Source organism: Drosophila albomicans, chromosome 3 (genome assembly GCF_009650485.2).
Source record: "Drosophila albomicans strain 15112-1751.03 chromosome 3, ASM965048v2, whole genome shotgun sequence".
In the NCBI taxonomy this organism is placed as follows: Eukaryota; Metazoa; Arthropoda; class Insecta; order Diptera; family Drosophilidae; genus Drosophila; species Drosophila albomicans.
In genome coordinates, this window is record NC_047629.2 from 47,523,971 (window position 1) to 47,540,579 (window position 16,609).

At 38.2% G+C, this 16,609-nt stretch overlaps 2 protein-coding genes across 6 annotated transcripts; one reads left to right on the forward strand and one right to left on the reverse strand.

Annotated features, from left to right (window-relative positions):
• Window positions 1-120: 120 nt before the first annotated feature.
• On the forward strand, window positions 121-9,624 carry LOC117566839 (NGFI-A-binding protein homolog). Of its 4 annotated transcripts, none has more exons than XM_034246424.2 (6): window positions 121-990; window positions 5,611-5,883; window positions 6,886-7,787; window positions 9,033-9,124; window positions 9,189-9,268; window positions 9,353-9,465. In XM_034246424.2, the coding sequence occupies exons 1-6, from the start codon at window positions 552-554 to the stop codon at window positions 9,370-9,372; spliced, it is 1,806 nt and encodes a 601-aa protein (XP_034102315.1). In that variant the 5' UTR covers window positions 121-551; the 3' UTR covers window positions 9,373-9,465. The 4 variants fall into 4 exon arrangements, with proteins under 4 accessions (XP_034102315.1, XP_051861742.1, XP_034102314.1 ...); XM_052005782.1 differs by having other exon boundaries at window positions 9,189-9,264; window positions 9,328-9,446; XM_034246423.2 differs by having other exon boundaries at window positions 125-990; window positions 9,189-9,264; window positions 9,353-9,624.
• Window positions 9,625-10,405: 781 nt separating this feature from the next.
• Window positions 10,406-14,758, reverse strand: LOC117566843 (venom protease). 2 transcript variants are annotated; one of them, XM_034246431.2, is made up of 6 exons: window positions 14,458-14,755; window positions 12,617-12,786; window positions 12,278-12,536; window positions 11,824-12,217; window positions 11,689-11,764; window positions 10,406-11,018 (listed from the first exon to the last, which is right to left on the reverse strand). In XM_034246431.2, the coding sequence occupies exons 1-6, from the start codon at window positions 14,543-14,545 to the stop codon at window positions 10,491-10,493; spliced, it is 1,515 nt and encodes a 504-aa protein (XP_034102322.1). In that variant the 5' UTR covers window positions 14,546-14,755; the 3' UTR covers window positions 10,406-10,490. The 2 variants fall into 2 exon arrangements, with proteins under 2 accessions (XP_034102322.1, XP_034102323.1); XM_034246432.2 differs by lacking the exon at window positions 12,617-12,786 and having other exon boundaries at window positions 12,278-12,499; window positions 14,458-14,758.
• Between the last annotated feature and the right edge of the window lie 1,851 nt (window positions 14,759-16,609).

Here is a 16,609-nt window from a genome sequence, read left to right on the forward strand (position 1 = left end):
TTTTTTGCGTTTCTTTCTCTACCTTTTTAACCCTTTCGATGTTGTCCGTCGTCTGCTGCGTGATTTTATGTGCGTTGTTTTTCTTCTCTTCGAAAGTATCTCAAAGATGTTTCCCTTGAAGAAAACGAAAGCAGGCTGCGACGACAGCGACGGCGACTGCAACTGCGACCGCGACTGCGAAGCTGAAAAAGGGTTCTCGTTGTGTCCAGGCGGCATTGCGACAACAGAAGTTCGTCTGGCCTCGAGCTGAGCGGATAGGCAGAGAGATCAAAGATCGATATCTTAAGCGCGCCTCACCAGTGTACCAAGTGTTCTTCTTCCTCTTCTTCACAGCTTGCATTATCCAACTGTGTTCTAAGCCCAATCTCAAAAGCACTTTTTAGTGTAGTGTTGTGTAGTTCGTCTTGTGTTGTGTGTTGTGTAGTGTTGTGTGCATCCTTTTTGATTTGATTATTGCTAGCACTTTTTTGAGTTTTGCATGCATTTTGTGTTGATTGTATCGTGGTTGTGTCTGGCTCTACTTTGCTGCCCAAGCATCTTCAACTGTCACAATGGAGGCCAACTCTCCCACCACTGCTGCCATCACAGCAACGACAACAGCAGCGACATCGACCACAGCGCCATTGGCATCCACTTCCACAACCAGCTCAACAGTTCCCTCGCCAGCTGCCGTCGCAGCAAAGAACCTCACAGGAAGCGGAAGCCACAGCGCCACAGCGTCCAGCTGCTCGACCTCAGCTACCGTTGCCGCTGCCACACCGACTGCCACGGGCAACATCAGCAACAGCAACAGCCTAACACAGTCGCTGCCCCAACTGCTGGCAGCCAGCACCAGCATTGAGCTCTGCAAGCAGGAGGATGTCCACAATCTATCGCTAGCCAGCGGACCCTCTGAGGGTCAGAGATCACTTTCGGGTGCGCCGTCGGCGTCCTCCAGTCCCATACTGAGTCCGCAGGGCAAGATCTTTGGACGCAATGCAAATGGCACAAGTAAGTTCAACTCAAGTGACTTTAAAGTAAACTGAGCACATTCATTATATTTCTTAAGTATTACTCGTACTAAATATATAAGAATCAAGGAATCTTTAGGAATCAACGTCTGAATTTATAATTCTGAAATTTATTATATTTGATACCAATAGTTTGCTCTCAAATCTTTAATGATTTCAATTCGTTCTTCTTAATATGAGTGAGAATGTTAAAAATGTTATATAAAGCCAATTTTTGTATGATTATTTCAATAACAAAATATATATTTTTAAGAATTTGTGAATTATTTTAAATATTACTAAATTATCTAATTAAATAATCAAAGTTTAATAATCGAACCATAGATACAATGGAAAGCAGCCTCATATATCTATTATCTTGAAAAGCATTCTTTTTTTCGTGTTCAAATCCTTTGGGAACCAAGTTAAAGTTACCTAACTATAGTATTTATTTATATAACTAAAGTTTAATAATCGAGCAATAGATAAAGTAACTAGCAGGCTTAGATATCTATGGTCTTCAACAGCATTCTTCTTTTTGTAATGTTCAGATCCTATAAGAACTATAGTTATATTTTCAACAAGTTTCTTATGCATTTACAAAAAAATTAAAAAAATATATTTTTTCGTAATTTTTTTAAGATTTGAATAATTTCCTTTTAAAGTAGTTTGCGTAGAGAGAATTCTCTAACCTTTTAGTGCTTCCTACTTTATTCTCAATAATTTCCAAGCTTTCTTCTGATAATATTAGTTTAAATTAGCCCTTTTTATAACTCCTAAAAAATTGAAGTTCTTTATTTTTCGCGCTTCTTAATTCCTGCTCGGTCAGCAATTGCGGTTTATAATCACGTGCCACATGCAGTTGCAAGTTTTTCGCGCGCTTTTCGAGCTTTGCAAGTTTCAACTGCCATTGTTGTTGTTCTTGTTGATCGTGGCTTGTTTTCGTAACGGAAACCCAAGGGCGGCAATAACGGACCTTTGAGCAACAATAGAAATGTTCGCGCATTGCCACAGCTTCAGTTCCGGTTTCCACTTCCTTGGTGCAACCACCCTGAGTAGCGACAACAAACAGCAAACAAAAAAAAAGGGGGCAGGGCTTTTACTCTACTCAAGACTAGAACTATTGTCTGATACTCCAGGCCAGGTAGCATTAAAAGACCCGTCCAATGAGACGCTTGCAGCACACAGGTAAATAACGGTTTGAAGTAGTTTTTCGGTGACGATCTCAAGATGATAGGCTCAAATCTCAGGGGTAATATTGTGGGTATAAACAGCAAGAAAAAAACGCACCCCAGAGCTAAGATTGAGGGTAGTAAATATGAGAGAAGAGCTGCGTCTTTCAATTGGCAAACGCGAATGCAGTCTGTGAGACTTGCGGCTGCAGATTGTTGTCGCCAGTTGTTATGGTTATGGGTTGGGATGGATGCTGCAGCCTCCTCCTCCTCCTTATCGAAGAGTTGCGTTGGGGCCATTGGCACGTACGTACGTCAAGTTATTGCCACCAATGGAATTTTGATCGACGAAGAATTTGATCGTTCAAAAAGTCGCTTTTAATTTATCGTTTTATATGAGAAATAGTTTCGGTGGCGAGAGACGACACACGGAAGACGCTTCTGGCGGCGTCTGCATTGCGTCTCCTCTTCTGATTTTTTTTATTTTGTATTTTGCCCATAATCGAAGCGATCGAGCACGATTGACGTCCCTCACACACACACGCACACACACACTGAAACAGTCGGAGCTGCGGTCTTGGCCTGGTCAGAAGGCAGTGAGCCAGAGAGCCGACTTGGTATGTGGCGTCGAATGTCATTATTGCTTTCAAGTGCCAACTAAAAAGCAACTGCAGTTCATTTTTTTGTCCATCTTTGCCCATTTGGCCGCGCATAAAAACAACATATTTAGCAAATGACAACAGCAACAACAACAACAACAACAACAACAATAACATAAGCAGCCAGCAACATTAACAGGCAACGGGTTAGCAAAAAGTGAGCAGCAAATTAAATAAATAAAAAATCAACAAGAAGAACGGTTGCGGGAGAAGTGGGGGGTGCAGGAGTAGTGACTTCAGTAGCTCGCAAGGTAGTGACAATCAGCGCACCAAGTAGCCACAGCCAGACAAACAACGAATGCTTCCTTCCCTTCTTAAACCAAGTCGAAGAACCAGCCCAACCCAATGGCCAGTTGCAGTTGGCTCCTGTCCTTTTCCTTTACTTCCCCCCCACTCAAACGTTATTTGTGTATTGAAATCACGTCTCATTTATTTATTGCTGCAAATGCGTGCCCCTTCAGCTACAGCCTCCCAGACACTCCACAGACTCCAGCGACTCCACACTCCAGACTGCAGACTCCAGACTACAGACTACAGAGTCTCGCTTCTGTCTTACGCAAAAGATTCCCTCGACTGCGTTAAATACTCCTTGTTGCTGCTGGACAGCATCATGGCAGGACCAAAGGGGGACACGCATAGTAAAAGAAGCGTGGCGTTGACAGTCCCACTTAACCCACTGACAACAAGAGTATTCGACACTTGTGTGCAACAAGCGTTAACTTAATTAGTTTCAAAAAACACATATTATAAAGAAATATAGTTTCCTGTATGTTATAGCGGCGTTTTTCAATATTGTTATAAAATTAAAATAATATTCGAAGACTAGACTATATCAGGACTATATTATCTTAATGTAATAATAATATGCAAAAAATTAAGTTCAATAGATTTTTGGCAATATCTAGAAAATACTTTCAGAAAAAATGATTTATTTATTGATCTAATAATATTCAAGAGCTGAATACTTTAATTTGAATAGGTCTATATATACTAGAAAGTATATTATTAAGTAATAATAATAATAATATTCCAGAAGTATAATTGAATTGAAAATACTTTCTGTATAAACGATTTATAGAAATATGTATGTGCTCTAATATTAATAATATTTAAGAGCTGTATACCTTAATTTGAATAAATTTGAAGAATTATCTGGAAAGTATAAATAAATATATACTTTAATAATACTAATATTCGAGAAATATAATTGACAAGATTTCTTGAAATATTTAGAAAGTATATTTTTCTTATATACTTTAATTATAATAGTAGTCAATACACCTTAACATATACTGAAAGTATTTATAGCAACATACCAAAAAAAGTATATTATTAATATACCTTAACCTGAAAGTATTTACAGAAAAATGCCGTAAATAGCATATTTTGTATACTGTTCGAAAAAAATTAAACATTCATTTGCGGAACTTTCATAATATTTGTTATATTTAGAGATATCTCCAACAATCGTGTTGTACTATTTCAGAATATCTCTTCAGAAATTAAAACTCTTCTTAAATTGTTTTAGTAAAAGTCTTGACTCATTTGTATTTTCATTATTCGTACAACTTTATAGTACTGATATGGTACTATTTTAGAATATAGTATGTCTTTAGAAAGTAGACCCTCAAAGGTCTAAATAGTCATTTGGTAGCTCTGTTGTCTGCATTCTTGTCGTCTGTTTAGTTGTCGGGAATGTGTCATAAATTGTGACAAGCGTGCAGTAATGGGTTAATGATTGGCAGCGCATCAAGTGACAACACCAGCTACAGCAACAGCTACAACTACAACTTGCAACATGCAACAACCTTATCCTCCTTCTGCGGTTGCAGAGCAAAAAAAAAAATGAACCAACGATCGATCGATGTGTGTTTTTATTTGATTCGCTTTTGTTATAATTTAGTTGGGCCAGCGCATCTTTTATTTTACTTTACTTTTTTGCTGCTTCTCTATTAATTAAAGCGAGTAGCGCACACATTGGCAATGGGAACTGGTAGCTTCTTCTTTTTCTTCTTCATTGCTACTGCTGCTGTTGCCTTCTTGATAGATGCTAACTGGTTAATGCTGGCAACTGGTAACTGGCTTTCCGTCTCAAGTAAAATATTCTCACATAATTATTTACGATTTGACATAATCATCATCTTCAGGCGGCATTTTAAATTGTGCTCGTCTCTTTTGCAGAGAGAGACTCGCCAATAAATTCTGGATAAAAGCAGCCAGTTTTATCTCACAATATTTCACACGATAAAATATTTACATTTTTTGTGCCCAAACGCAAAAAAAAAAAAATGATAAAAAAAACGAAGATTAAAATGATCCTTGCGATCCTTTTTGCCCATCTCAGCGCATGCGTGACGCATTTCTAACGAGTTTTGAGGCCCAGACCAAAATATCCTTCGAGGACGAAAGCGAAAGGGTTGAACACACACATACACACACACATACACACATACACCCCGACGCTGATCGCCGCATTTGCTTATGCAGATGAGGACGTTCCCAAACTCTTGCCTCGTCCTTTTTGTGCTTCAGATTTTTTTTTTATCTCGTTTTCAACTTTTTTTTTATTGGGCTTCGTAGCTTTTTTTTTTTTAGTTTTTTTGCTTTCCTTTTTAGGGTCCAGACGTCCGTCGACTTCTTTCAAATTTCTCAACAAAAAAAAAAAACGAATTTAATTAAATTTTTTTCTTACGGACTCGCAGCATTATGAGAACGCGCTTAGTCTCTCTATAAATATCTTTTTTTTGGCTTGTTTTTTAATAGTTGTTTTTTTTTTCTTCTTCTTTGCAGTGATCACCACGTCGCGTCCCAGCAACGAGGCCGAGGTGCAGCTGTACCGCGTGCTCCAGCGAGCCAGTCTATTGGCCTACTATGACACTCTGCTTGAGATGGGCGGCGATGATGTGCAGCAGCTGTACGATGCTGGCGAGGAGGAGTTCCTCGAAATCATGGCACTGGTAGGCATGGCATCCAAGCCGCTCCATGTGCGTCGCCTCCAGAAGGCGCTGCACGAATGGGCCAACAATCCGGCGCTCTTCCAAGGTCCTATGCTGCCGCATTTAGGTAAGTTGAAAAGTTTTTATGTTTTCGATTAAATTAATTCTGATTCTTTAACCAAAACTAAGCTATAAAAAATTATGTGATACTAAGCAGAAGTAATTTAAAAACAGCAATTTAATATTATTTGCTTTCGAACTACATTTTCATAAGTGTTCTTTTGTAGATTTTTATATATGTATAATATAAACCATTTCTATATATCAAAACTATCAAAAACGTAAATTCAAATATATTGTATTTGTTGCATTTGATGATTTTTGTATTCAATCCAAATTCTTAATTTTAATATGATATATTGTATTGGTTGCATTTGATGACTTTTGTATTCGATCAAAATTCTTAAAGACTCAAATAATTTTGATATTATTTAGAGCACTTTATTTTACAATATAATTACTTCAAAATATGATATTCATTTATAATATAAATAATAAAGAATTCGTCCAATTGGACCTTTACATCTATTCTTCTTTAGTAAGTAAAGTAAAGTTATTACTTACTTACCTTACTTTACTTACTAAGTAAAAACAGATATAAGGGTCCAATTGGACGAATTCTTTATTTTGTATATTATAAAATATTATCATATTTTGAAGAACAATGTTCCAAGAAGAAATATAAGAACGTTTTAGACTTCTGCTTCAGATGCACTGCTATTTCATAGAACACAGCTGAATATGGGCAATAATAATATCTACAGCTGCGGTCACTGAAATAGCAGTGCGACTGAAGCAGTAAGCCTAATTCAATTAAATTTCTTTGTGATTAACGAACTTTGTTCTCAAAGTTAAACTCAAAATTATTTTTTTTTTAACTTATCTGTTTCTGCAAATGCCTTGGCTACAACTCAACTTTAACTTAATTTAGATTTTTCTAAACCTTTATAAATTCTAGTGCTTCTTTTCTTAATTATAAAAATTAGTCTCTAAAAGTTTTTAATTACACTAGGTTCATACTACCTACTTTTAACATTTTTATACTTATATCAATTTTACCTCTTTTTAGGACTTTGTGAGACGCCAACGAAGCCATCGCTGGTCTTCAATCCGGATGCCACGCCCGCGCTGTCGCGCAGTAAATTCTCCTCGTTCAATCCCGCTGCCTCGTTCCAAGTTTCTGCCAATCTGCCGTTGGCCACAACGCCCACTCCGGTGTCGGCGCCAATGCTCTCGCAGATCAGTCAACCCTCCCCCGTGCTCTGTCCCACTGTGCCGTTGCCCGCTGTGATGCAGAGTCAATCCACCTCCCCACTGATACTGCCATCCACGCCAAGCGTGACCACGCCCTGTGGCGCCAGCACCGCCCACCAGGTGTCGTCCAGCTCGCCACAGCTGACGCCGGTACTGACCGAGATGCAGGTGCAGCGGATCACAATGTGCGCAGCAAAGATTGCGCGTCAGCTGCCGCAACGTGAACCCCGGGCACAGACCTCCAAGAAGCGCACCACACGCGAACTGGAGGCGGTGATTGCCATGGGTGAACATGATCCGCGTCGCATGGATGAGATACGTAAGTACTCGGCCATCTATGGCCGCTTCGATTGCAAGCGACGGCCAGAGAAGCCGCTCACCTTGCATGAGGTGTGCGTTAATGAGGCAGCCGCACAGTTGTGTCGGAATCCTCAGACGATTTGGTTGCTCACGCGTCGTGATGAGCTTTTTCCGCTGGCGAGACAGATTGTCAAGGATGCGGGCTTCGGGCACTCGGCCAGCATTGCTCGCTATGGCAATCTGTTGTCACAAATGCCGGGCAACAATCAGGCGCAAAGTCAACGCAGTGGCGGCGGCGTCGTCTCCATCGATGTCGATTGCGAGTCCAGCGATGCGGCTGCCGTTGCTGTGCCGAGCAGCAAGCGTCAGCGTTTGTCCTCCACCGAAGCCAGTCAGCTGCCCATGGAACTCAGTCGGGTAAGGAAACCAGATTCCAACGAGCAGTAAATACGCCATACTCCCCCCTCCTTGGGTGCAGTGCTTCAGCTTCAGCTTCTGCTTCTGCACAGTGGGCACACTGAGTGCCCTCATTAACCAAAATATTTGCTTTGCAGCCTAACTCCATGAAGTCTACTAATGTCTAGCACGAGATTTTACACAGAATCTCAATGGGTTATTGGTAGCACTTGCTTTATAGTAACTCTGATTTAGTTACACATTTTATATATGGTATTATAATAATTTCGCATCTCGTTTCTTTCCCTAGACAGCAATTTAGAAACTTATTTTAGAATTCAATTTTAAACATTTTAACCTACTTTATTCTTAGACTTTAGTAGTTCTGTCTCCTATAACCTTAACTACTTTTAATACAATTTTGGGGAATTCTTTTTAATATTTCTCAATCACCCTACTTCTTTAAACTAATTTATATATATCCCAAATCATTAACCGTTTTTAATAGATTAAGAAGATGACTTTGTTTTTATAGTATTTCATTTAGAATTTTCAAAATTGTTATTTGTTATTTCAATTTGAAATCTGATCGAATCATTCTTTATTCGTTATCAACACCTTTTTTGAAACTCTTGCGCTTTTTAACGCTTTTGAGTTCAAGTGTCTTCGAAAGTAATATTTTCATATAACATATGAAGAAGTATGCATTACATTTTTATTATTTCTAATCCTAAACATTAGAAGGTATTTTTAAATAGTTCGTTGCTCTTAAAACAATCCCTAGTCTTTTACAGTATTGTTTGTTGTAGTTTAATTGTTGCTAAGTCCTAAGATCTTTAAAGTTTACACTTTTAAATGCGTTTACTCTTACTCTAAGGCCATTACACCAAACTATCTTTATTATTACAAATTTATAATATCGTTTAGTTTATTAATGTTGTTATTGTTGTAGAACTTTACTTAGTTAAATTGTTGACACATCTTTATGTAGAACTTAGCTTAGTTGCATAAGTTTAGTTTAGTATTTTTTCTTATAATTTTTTTGCAATATATGGTGTACCTTTCTCCTTGAGTCCAAACAAAATAAATTCGCCCGCTTTTGAGAACCAAACTGAACCAACGTGTATTCTTCCAAAACGCCAAAATCCCAAAAGCGCTTCTTGCCAAGCTTTGCTTAGCTTAACCGTTAACCAACAACTATTCCTATGCCAGCGACTTTAATCAAACATCTTCATTTGCAAAAAAAAAACCAATCTGAAATCAAAGGAAGCTGTTGAGGATTCACGCTACAATCTGTTTGCCATGTACCAAAAGTTTGCCAAGCCGCCGTTCGATCTAACTGAAATTGCCAAGTTCTCGTAAGTACAAAAAAAAAAAGATACTTTTTTACTATCGATATAATATTATTGATTATTTTCCTAGGCTGGCCAAGACTGCCGACTTTGAGGACAACGATTCGCGGTTCTCGTTCAGCAACTCCAGCTCGCCACCCATGCCAGTGAGTATGTGTTGGAGCACATTCCGTGCAGCTTCTTTCGTTGCCCGCATGCCCTGAGTAAAGGCCAATTGTTAACACTCTTCCACAGGCCAATGGTCTGGAAAATGAACGTTCACCGGTCTCATCCCACGGCCAGTGTCCCATCGAAACATCGCACGCCGATGCCAGAGATCTGTCTCTTACCGAATCCATTGATCTGACCGCCAACGGAGTTCAGGTCATCTCGGCCGCTGGTGATAATATTATTGCTGTCGCAAATCCCGCCCTGGCACTTAGTCCCACCCTCAATGAGGTCCTGAAGCGAAATGCCGCCACACCGGAATCGTAGATCGGGAAGGAATTTTTAGTGCCAGTCTTAAGTATGTGCAATTTAATTAAATACAATTTGTTAGTTCTAAGTGCGAAAGTAAATCAATCAATCTAGAGCATAAACCCTGTGATCTACTCTATTCTGTAATAAATACAATATTTCACCCGCACTCCTTTTTCTCAAAATTACAACTCGATCAATCCCATAATTGTGTTTATATTTGCAATCAGCGATTTGTGGGTTTTCTCTTTGTACACCTCTTGACTGTTGTTGCTGATCCAGCTAATGTTTTTCGCAACCCTCGAACACATTGAACCCTTTATCCCTTCTATATTTTCCCTTTTTTTGCAAATGCTGTCAATAAAGATATCGCAGCTAATGATACAATTAACACCCCTTGTCTCTTTCCCTTTCTTGATGAATTCGCAAATCGTATTTTGCATGCAAATTTCTACTTTCATATGCAAATTTGTTGTAGATCGATTATAAATGCTGTTCATAAAATAGAAATAATGTTGTGATGTCAGCTTAATTGAAAATGCAAAGTGTGTGCCAAGAAAACAGCAGTCTAGCAGCTGCCTGATTTCAATCACACTCGACGGCTGAAAAGATCCTCCTACAAATGCCATGTGGTCACAAAAGCGTGCCGATCTGATTATAGAAATAGAAAGGGGGAGAAGCAGCTAGTGCCGAGGGGGAGCTCAAGATGGCGCCAAAAGATAGAAGAGTAGTATATAAATCCTTTTGCTTCGCCCTCAAAACCGAAGCATTCCCTTATCTTTCTTTCCCTTAAAGGGGTGTCTAAGAATTCCATACAATAAAAACACAGCGTTTCACCATAGATGTAAATATTATTTAGGTAAGTAAGTACATGAGATGTTAGACTAGGGCAACGAACTTCCAAAAGTTACAAAGTTCAGGGCGTATCCTGCACCTTTTCGATTATCCAGTCCATAAAGTACTGCACACTCGTATAGACTCCCGGCACCTCTGGCCTGGCACAGCCCACGCCATAGGAGACAACGCCAATCAGATAGAACCGCATTTGAACGCCACCACCCTCGGACGTCATTAGAGGACCACCCGAGTCACCCTGACACGTATCCTTGCCGCCAGAGAGGACGCCAGCACAGAGCACGGCTTTGTCGAACTGATCCTCGCTGAAGTAACGATTCAATTTCTCATAACTGCTGCGGCAGACCTCATTATCCATAACGGGTATCATCAGTTCGTTCAACACGGTGGCCGATTCGCCTCCCTCCTGCGTCTTGCCCCAGCCAATGACAAACGGAAGTGTGCCCACATAGGACTTGGCACGCAAGCTACGTGTGCTGGGCATACAAATTGGAAGGATTAGCGATGTTAACTCCACGTTGCGTTCCAAATAGAGCATTGCAATGTCGCTGCGGCCATTGCGTCGATTGTACTCGGGGTGGGAGACTTTCTAAGGAGAAGAGAGAGAAACTTTAGTTGGCTAAAGATTAAGCAGAAAAATTAGGCTCTAAAGATTTGAATACTATCTTAAGTTTAGAAACTTTTTGCTCTTAAGGAAACAAATTTCTATTCTAAAATTATTCTTGAACTAGGATTTCAATCTTCAATCATCACTTAGATATTGTTTTTATTTTTTTTGCAATCAAAATATTTTAAAACAAAAACAGACAGAATATTGTAAATCCCTTAAACCAAATGCTTACATTGAAATCAAGTTAAATAGTAAGCGTATCGAAATATACAACAAGTAAGAAAGATACAGTCGAATGCTATTTCTGGTACATTGATATAGTAGTACATTCAAAATATGCCATAGTGACCATAACAAATATTTTTCTTTTCCTTTTGATTGTTACATACATTTCCTGGAGACACAACATTATTATACTCTTCTAACTTTTTTAATTTCGTTTAAACAATCTAAATTTAGTAATGTTTGAGCTTGATTTAATATTATTCTTAAAGTGTTTGCAATCTACAAGTCCGAATATATGCTTGCATTTCTCTAAACAATCGGGACTTAACCAATTGTAAAAGTTTACTTTCGGTTTAAGAATTTAACGTCTGGGTTCAAGATTTGTTTTCTTGACTTTAGTACTTTTCTTTTCTTGTGAACTTACTTTGGCTATATTGATGTCAACATGACCGGCCTCTGTGTCATCGCTCAGATCATGTTCGCCCAGACGCACAAAGGTGCTAAAATAATCAATCGAATTAGTATAAAAGAGAGTAGAAGCTGTGTAACATCAACTTACAGATCTTCTCGAATGCAATGAGCTGCTGTCACAACGTGTCTGGCCGTGATCAAGGTGCCACCACACTTAAACGGCGACGAGGAGCCATCATCGTAACCAAGCAAAGCAATCCAGGGCCAGGCACCTTTCTTGGAGACGACGCCACCAACGATCTTCTTGTTGGTTGTCAAAGTGTAGCCGCAACCATCCTCCACAGTAAACAAACTACGTGGAATGGCGTCGCTGTTCTTGGGCTTAATCGGAGCACGTGTGGCCTCCGTTTGTCCAGTGGGACAACAGACATTGGTGCCAATTTGGCCGCAGATCAAATTCGAGGCCTTCACATATTTGGCAAACTCGGGATCATTGCGCTTCACCAAAAGTTCACTGAGAATGGGTTGACAGCTCTTGATATCTAAAGCGAAAACATTGATTAATAAAATCGATAAATTTATTTATGATATGTGAAACTTACCAACGCATTCGCCAAGTTTGTTTGGGGGAATGCGACAGCTGGTGCCACGTTGCTCTACGATGGGAGCAGAAGTCACCGGAGCAGATGTTGTTGGCGCAGCTGTTGTGGGTCTCTGTGTCGTCGACCTGAAGAAGGGATTGTTGTTCGGCGCTGAGGTTGGCACTGGCTGTGGTCCCACAAATCCGCCATCAGTGGGTGGGAAGAATGGATTCGTGGGTCGCTCTGTAACGGGAGCAGAAATCGGTCTAGTGCAGCAAACCTAATCGAAAAAGTTTAGCGAAAGCTTAGTACAGATAGCACAGATGAATAGAGAAGAAGCATTGGATGATGAACCATTACCACTGGATCCCTGTTGATGTTGCGTGTGCCGCAGCTGCGTTGCAGCGCAAACACATAATTCTCGGCCGTTCGTCTGTCGGTCAACTGGAAGACTTCCGCCACCTGGGGACAGTAGCTCAATGCCACACAGCTGCCATAATAGTTCTCGGGAGTAATGCAGTTCTGACGCACTAAGAGGAAGGGAAGAGGTTGTAGCTCTGATTAAACTAGTTTTGAGTTGAAATGAAAAAGTAGACAAATTTGGCAAATATGCAGAAAGGAGATCATTTTAAGACCAGATTTCCGATTTCTACATTCTTTGTTTTTAATTTTATATATAGCACCTAAACTTCAAGCCTATTGCATGAAGTTTTAACAAATAGCATTTCAATCAAGACTTTGAAGTTTTAATTTTTAAGAAATTAAACTAAATTTTGAATTCTGTCAACTAGTAAGTAAGAGGAAGGGAAGATTTAAGTGAAAAAGTAGACAAATTTTGTAGATGTCCCGAAAGGAAAAAATTATATCTCCAATTACATTTTAACATTTTTTTGTTTTTAAATCAATATATTGCACCTTCAATTAAAATATATCGCTTGATAAATATCATTTCAATTAAGACTTTAAAGTTTTAATTTTACAGAAATTCAACTAAATTTTAAATTCTGACAATGAATTTTGTTCAATTAAACCAAAGAAAAATGCGAAGTATTTTAATGCGAATATTTTCACTTAAACTAAATGATGTAATTTATTTATGATATGAAAATATTCGCATTGAAAACATAACGTGATAAAGGCCGAAATGGAAAGAAAAATTTGAGTTAATTTCGTGGGAAATATTTGTTCACTTGTTATTAATATTGTGTTCTAAGTGAACGAAAAAAAAGGTTGTAGAAGTAGTTTCTTAGACCCCCAAAAAGATTTGTTACTAATATAGATTTAGTGATTAAATATTTCCCACTAAATTAACTAAAATTTTTGTCTTCTTTTTATCACTCTACATTGAATGTGTTCTTTAAGTTTTATAAGTAGTTTCTTACACCCCTCAAAAGCTTTGACAGTAATGAACGAAATCCACGAAATACTTGATATGCTATCTGCCCTCTGTCTCTTTTCGTATTCACAAATTGCAGTCATAAGCCCAAAAAACACGTGATTGAAATACATAAATCTATTGAATTCAAGTCAAAAACTGTCGCTCTAAGGAAACATCTCTGGGTCAATCGACCTTGGGGCGAGTTTGCAATGACACTGACAATGACTGGTTTCTCCTCAGTTTTGAACTTGAAGCGCAACGCCAAAAAAAATTAACAACAACAAAAATAAGTACATATATTTAATTACATATTTAAGTATGTATATATTATTTTTTGCCAATTCCCCGAGACGAGTTTCGAAAGGCGAACGAAAAACGCAAATCAAACTTGTGTTTGGATCGAAATGCAAAAAAAAAACAAAAACAAAAGACTTAGGCAACGAACTTGCCACTTAGAAATTCACAAAATACAAAAATCGAAAACAAAACGGAAAATAATCAAAAACTTATTCGCTTTGTAATTTAAATTTGAATGTTTCTTATTGATATTGTTGTTGTTGTTATTTGTTGTTGCTGTAATCATTTGCTAATATATTAAAATATTTTTACGATACACTCGAGAACAGGTTTCTCAGGCGTAAACACAGCAACTTTATTCACTCGTTTGTTGTTGTTGTTGTTGTTATTGTTTTTGTTATTTTTGTGCACGTCGAGATGTTCTTAATGTTAGTTAGTAATTAAATAGAAGCTGTGAAGTACGCAACAAATGCGAGAAGCAGCAAGCGTTTCATTTGGAAAAAGTATTCCCCTAATTCTCACATACCTTGCCGGTTGAAATTGAATTGGCCGCGTGTGGGCGTGGCAAACCAGACGAGCACTAACGTAATCACAGCACTTGGCACTGATTTCATTTTGGGGCAAAACCCGTAAAAATCTCTCACAAACACGCGCACACTTTTTAACCGTAATCGATCGATTCAGCGCGAACACGTTGTTCACGGCTTGCCGCACGTTATCAGACTGAGCGCGTCTTTCGCGCTTTGGGCAGTTTTCTGTTGTCGAATTTGATTGCGATGCCCGACGCCCGATGCCCGATGCTTTACGTGACCAAATCACGACGCTGCTTAACTCGCCCGATCGCTGCCAGAACGGGGCTTTATATGCAGCCGATCGCCAACTAAGCGACAACAACGATGACGATGTCGACGACGGCGACGCCGACGAAAGTTGTTCGCAATGGGAAAATTATCATGATGACAGCTTTGTGCGAATGGGAATCGAGAGCGTCTAACTATATCAATTATAAACCAGTAAGAATGCAAGGGACCAGAGTTCAAGACTATGAAATACCCTGTGTAAAGTGCAAAGAAATAAGTTGAATAAGCTGATTTGATTTCAGCTATTAAGACTTGAGATAAACAGATGAACCGATCTTAAACTAAACTAAACTAGTTATTAAAACTCTTCTAAAATGTGTTAACAATATCCTTTAAGTTCTTACATTGTTACATTCACTTTCACCAAATTATGAAACTCTTTCCGTAAACATGCAGAGGGTATAAAAAATCACCAAATTAAAGCTTTTGAATATTGCATTGATGACAAATCAAATGCAAATTATACGTGTGCATAAATAAAACCTTCATAAATATAAATGGATATAATAGCACAACTAAATTACAATTACTTAAGCTATGTGTTAATTAGACTATCATTGACATTACTTATATAACACCATATACAAAATCGATTTGATTACCCGACTATAGAATCTGTAATTATTACAAGTTTAACTTTAAATACCCTTGCTGCTTGATTTGGCAATTCAATTGAAGCAGCACCAACAATATACACTAACTGTAAAGAAAGACATTTCTTTTAAGTGTATCTTATAAACATCTTTTAAACAAGTAATCAAATCTGGAATTGCTATAAAAGCAATCCAGTTTATATAGGGCAAAAAATGATGTTAATACACTGCGCAATTCTATTCTATATTATGTACAGCAAATTTTATAAATTTGATATAAGTCTCTTCAATAGTTCGAAACTTACCTTCGGTAAGTGTATTAAAATATCAACTTATGGAAATTGTCAAGGTTTATAGTGTCATTACACTCGAATTTGGAGCCAAGACGGATGCGACAAAATGTTGACGCGACGGTCGACGGTTTGTCATTGTCAATTTTATAAGAATTTCAGTGTGAGTCAAGTAGTTTAATAAGAAGAATCCATAAATGTTTATAAATAGTGTTATTTTAAACAGACTCAGTTCGGTTGTCGGTAGAATTTATGAAGTTGTCACTTTGCCTAGACAGCTTAATTGTAGATTGGAATGTGTGTTTTAAAAGTGTTTATGATTACAATTGCAAAATGCATTTGCAGTCAGTGTACAAATAGTTAAAAATGATTGATAGATTAGAATAGCTTTCGTCATCGATGTAGTTGCAATGGCATCTGCCTGGAATTCCGAATAGTTTACCGCCCAATTGTTATGCGTTCAATGCAATCGCTCCAAAAGAATTGTTAATTCTAAAGGCGATGACGAATATCTTTTTGGAATGTCGCCAAGGTGCTGACTATCGGTTATTCCTGATCCTGATTCCGGCTTCAAGTCATTCCATTTACTATAGTTTCATTACTAATACTACGCCCACCCATTGAGTTGGCGGACTTTAATCCAAATAGTTGTCGTAACACACTTGTCTATTTTATGACAACATCTGTACTTTTACCTAGAATTGTTTAATGTACTAATATAATAATTAAATGCACTTTCCGGTTTTGAGCAGCAACTCAATTTTGTCATTTCCATTAATTCTCATTATACTTCTATTAAGATGCTTAAGCAAAGTATTTATAAAGTGACACGCGTGCCGTTGTAATTAACATATTCTGCAGTTAAAAAGGGATATTCGTAAATATTATTTGGATTTTAAATGTTTCCCTTATTTTTTATCCTTTGGCCATTTAAA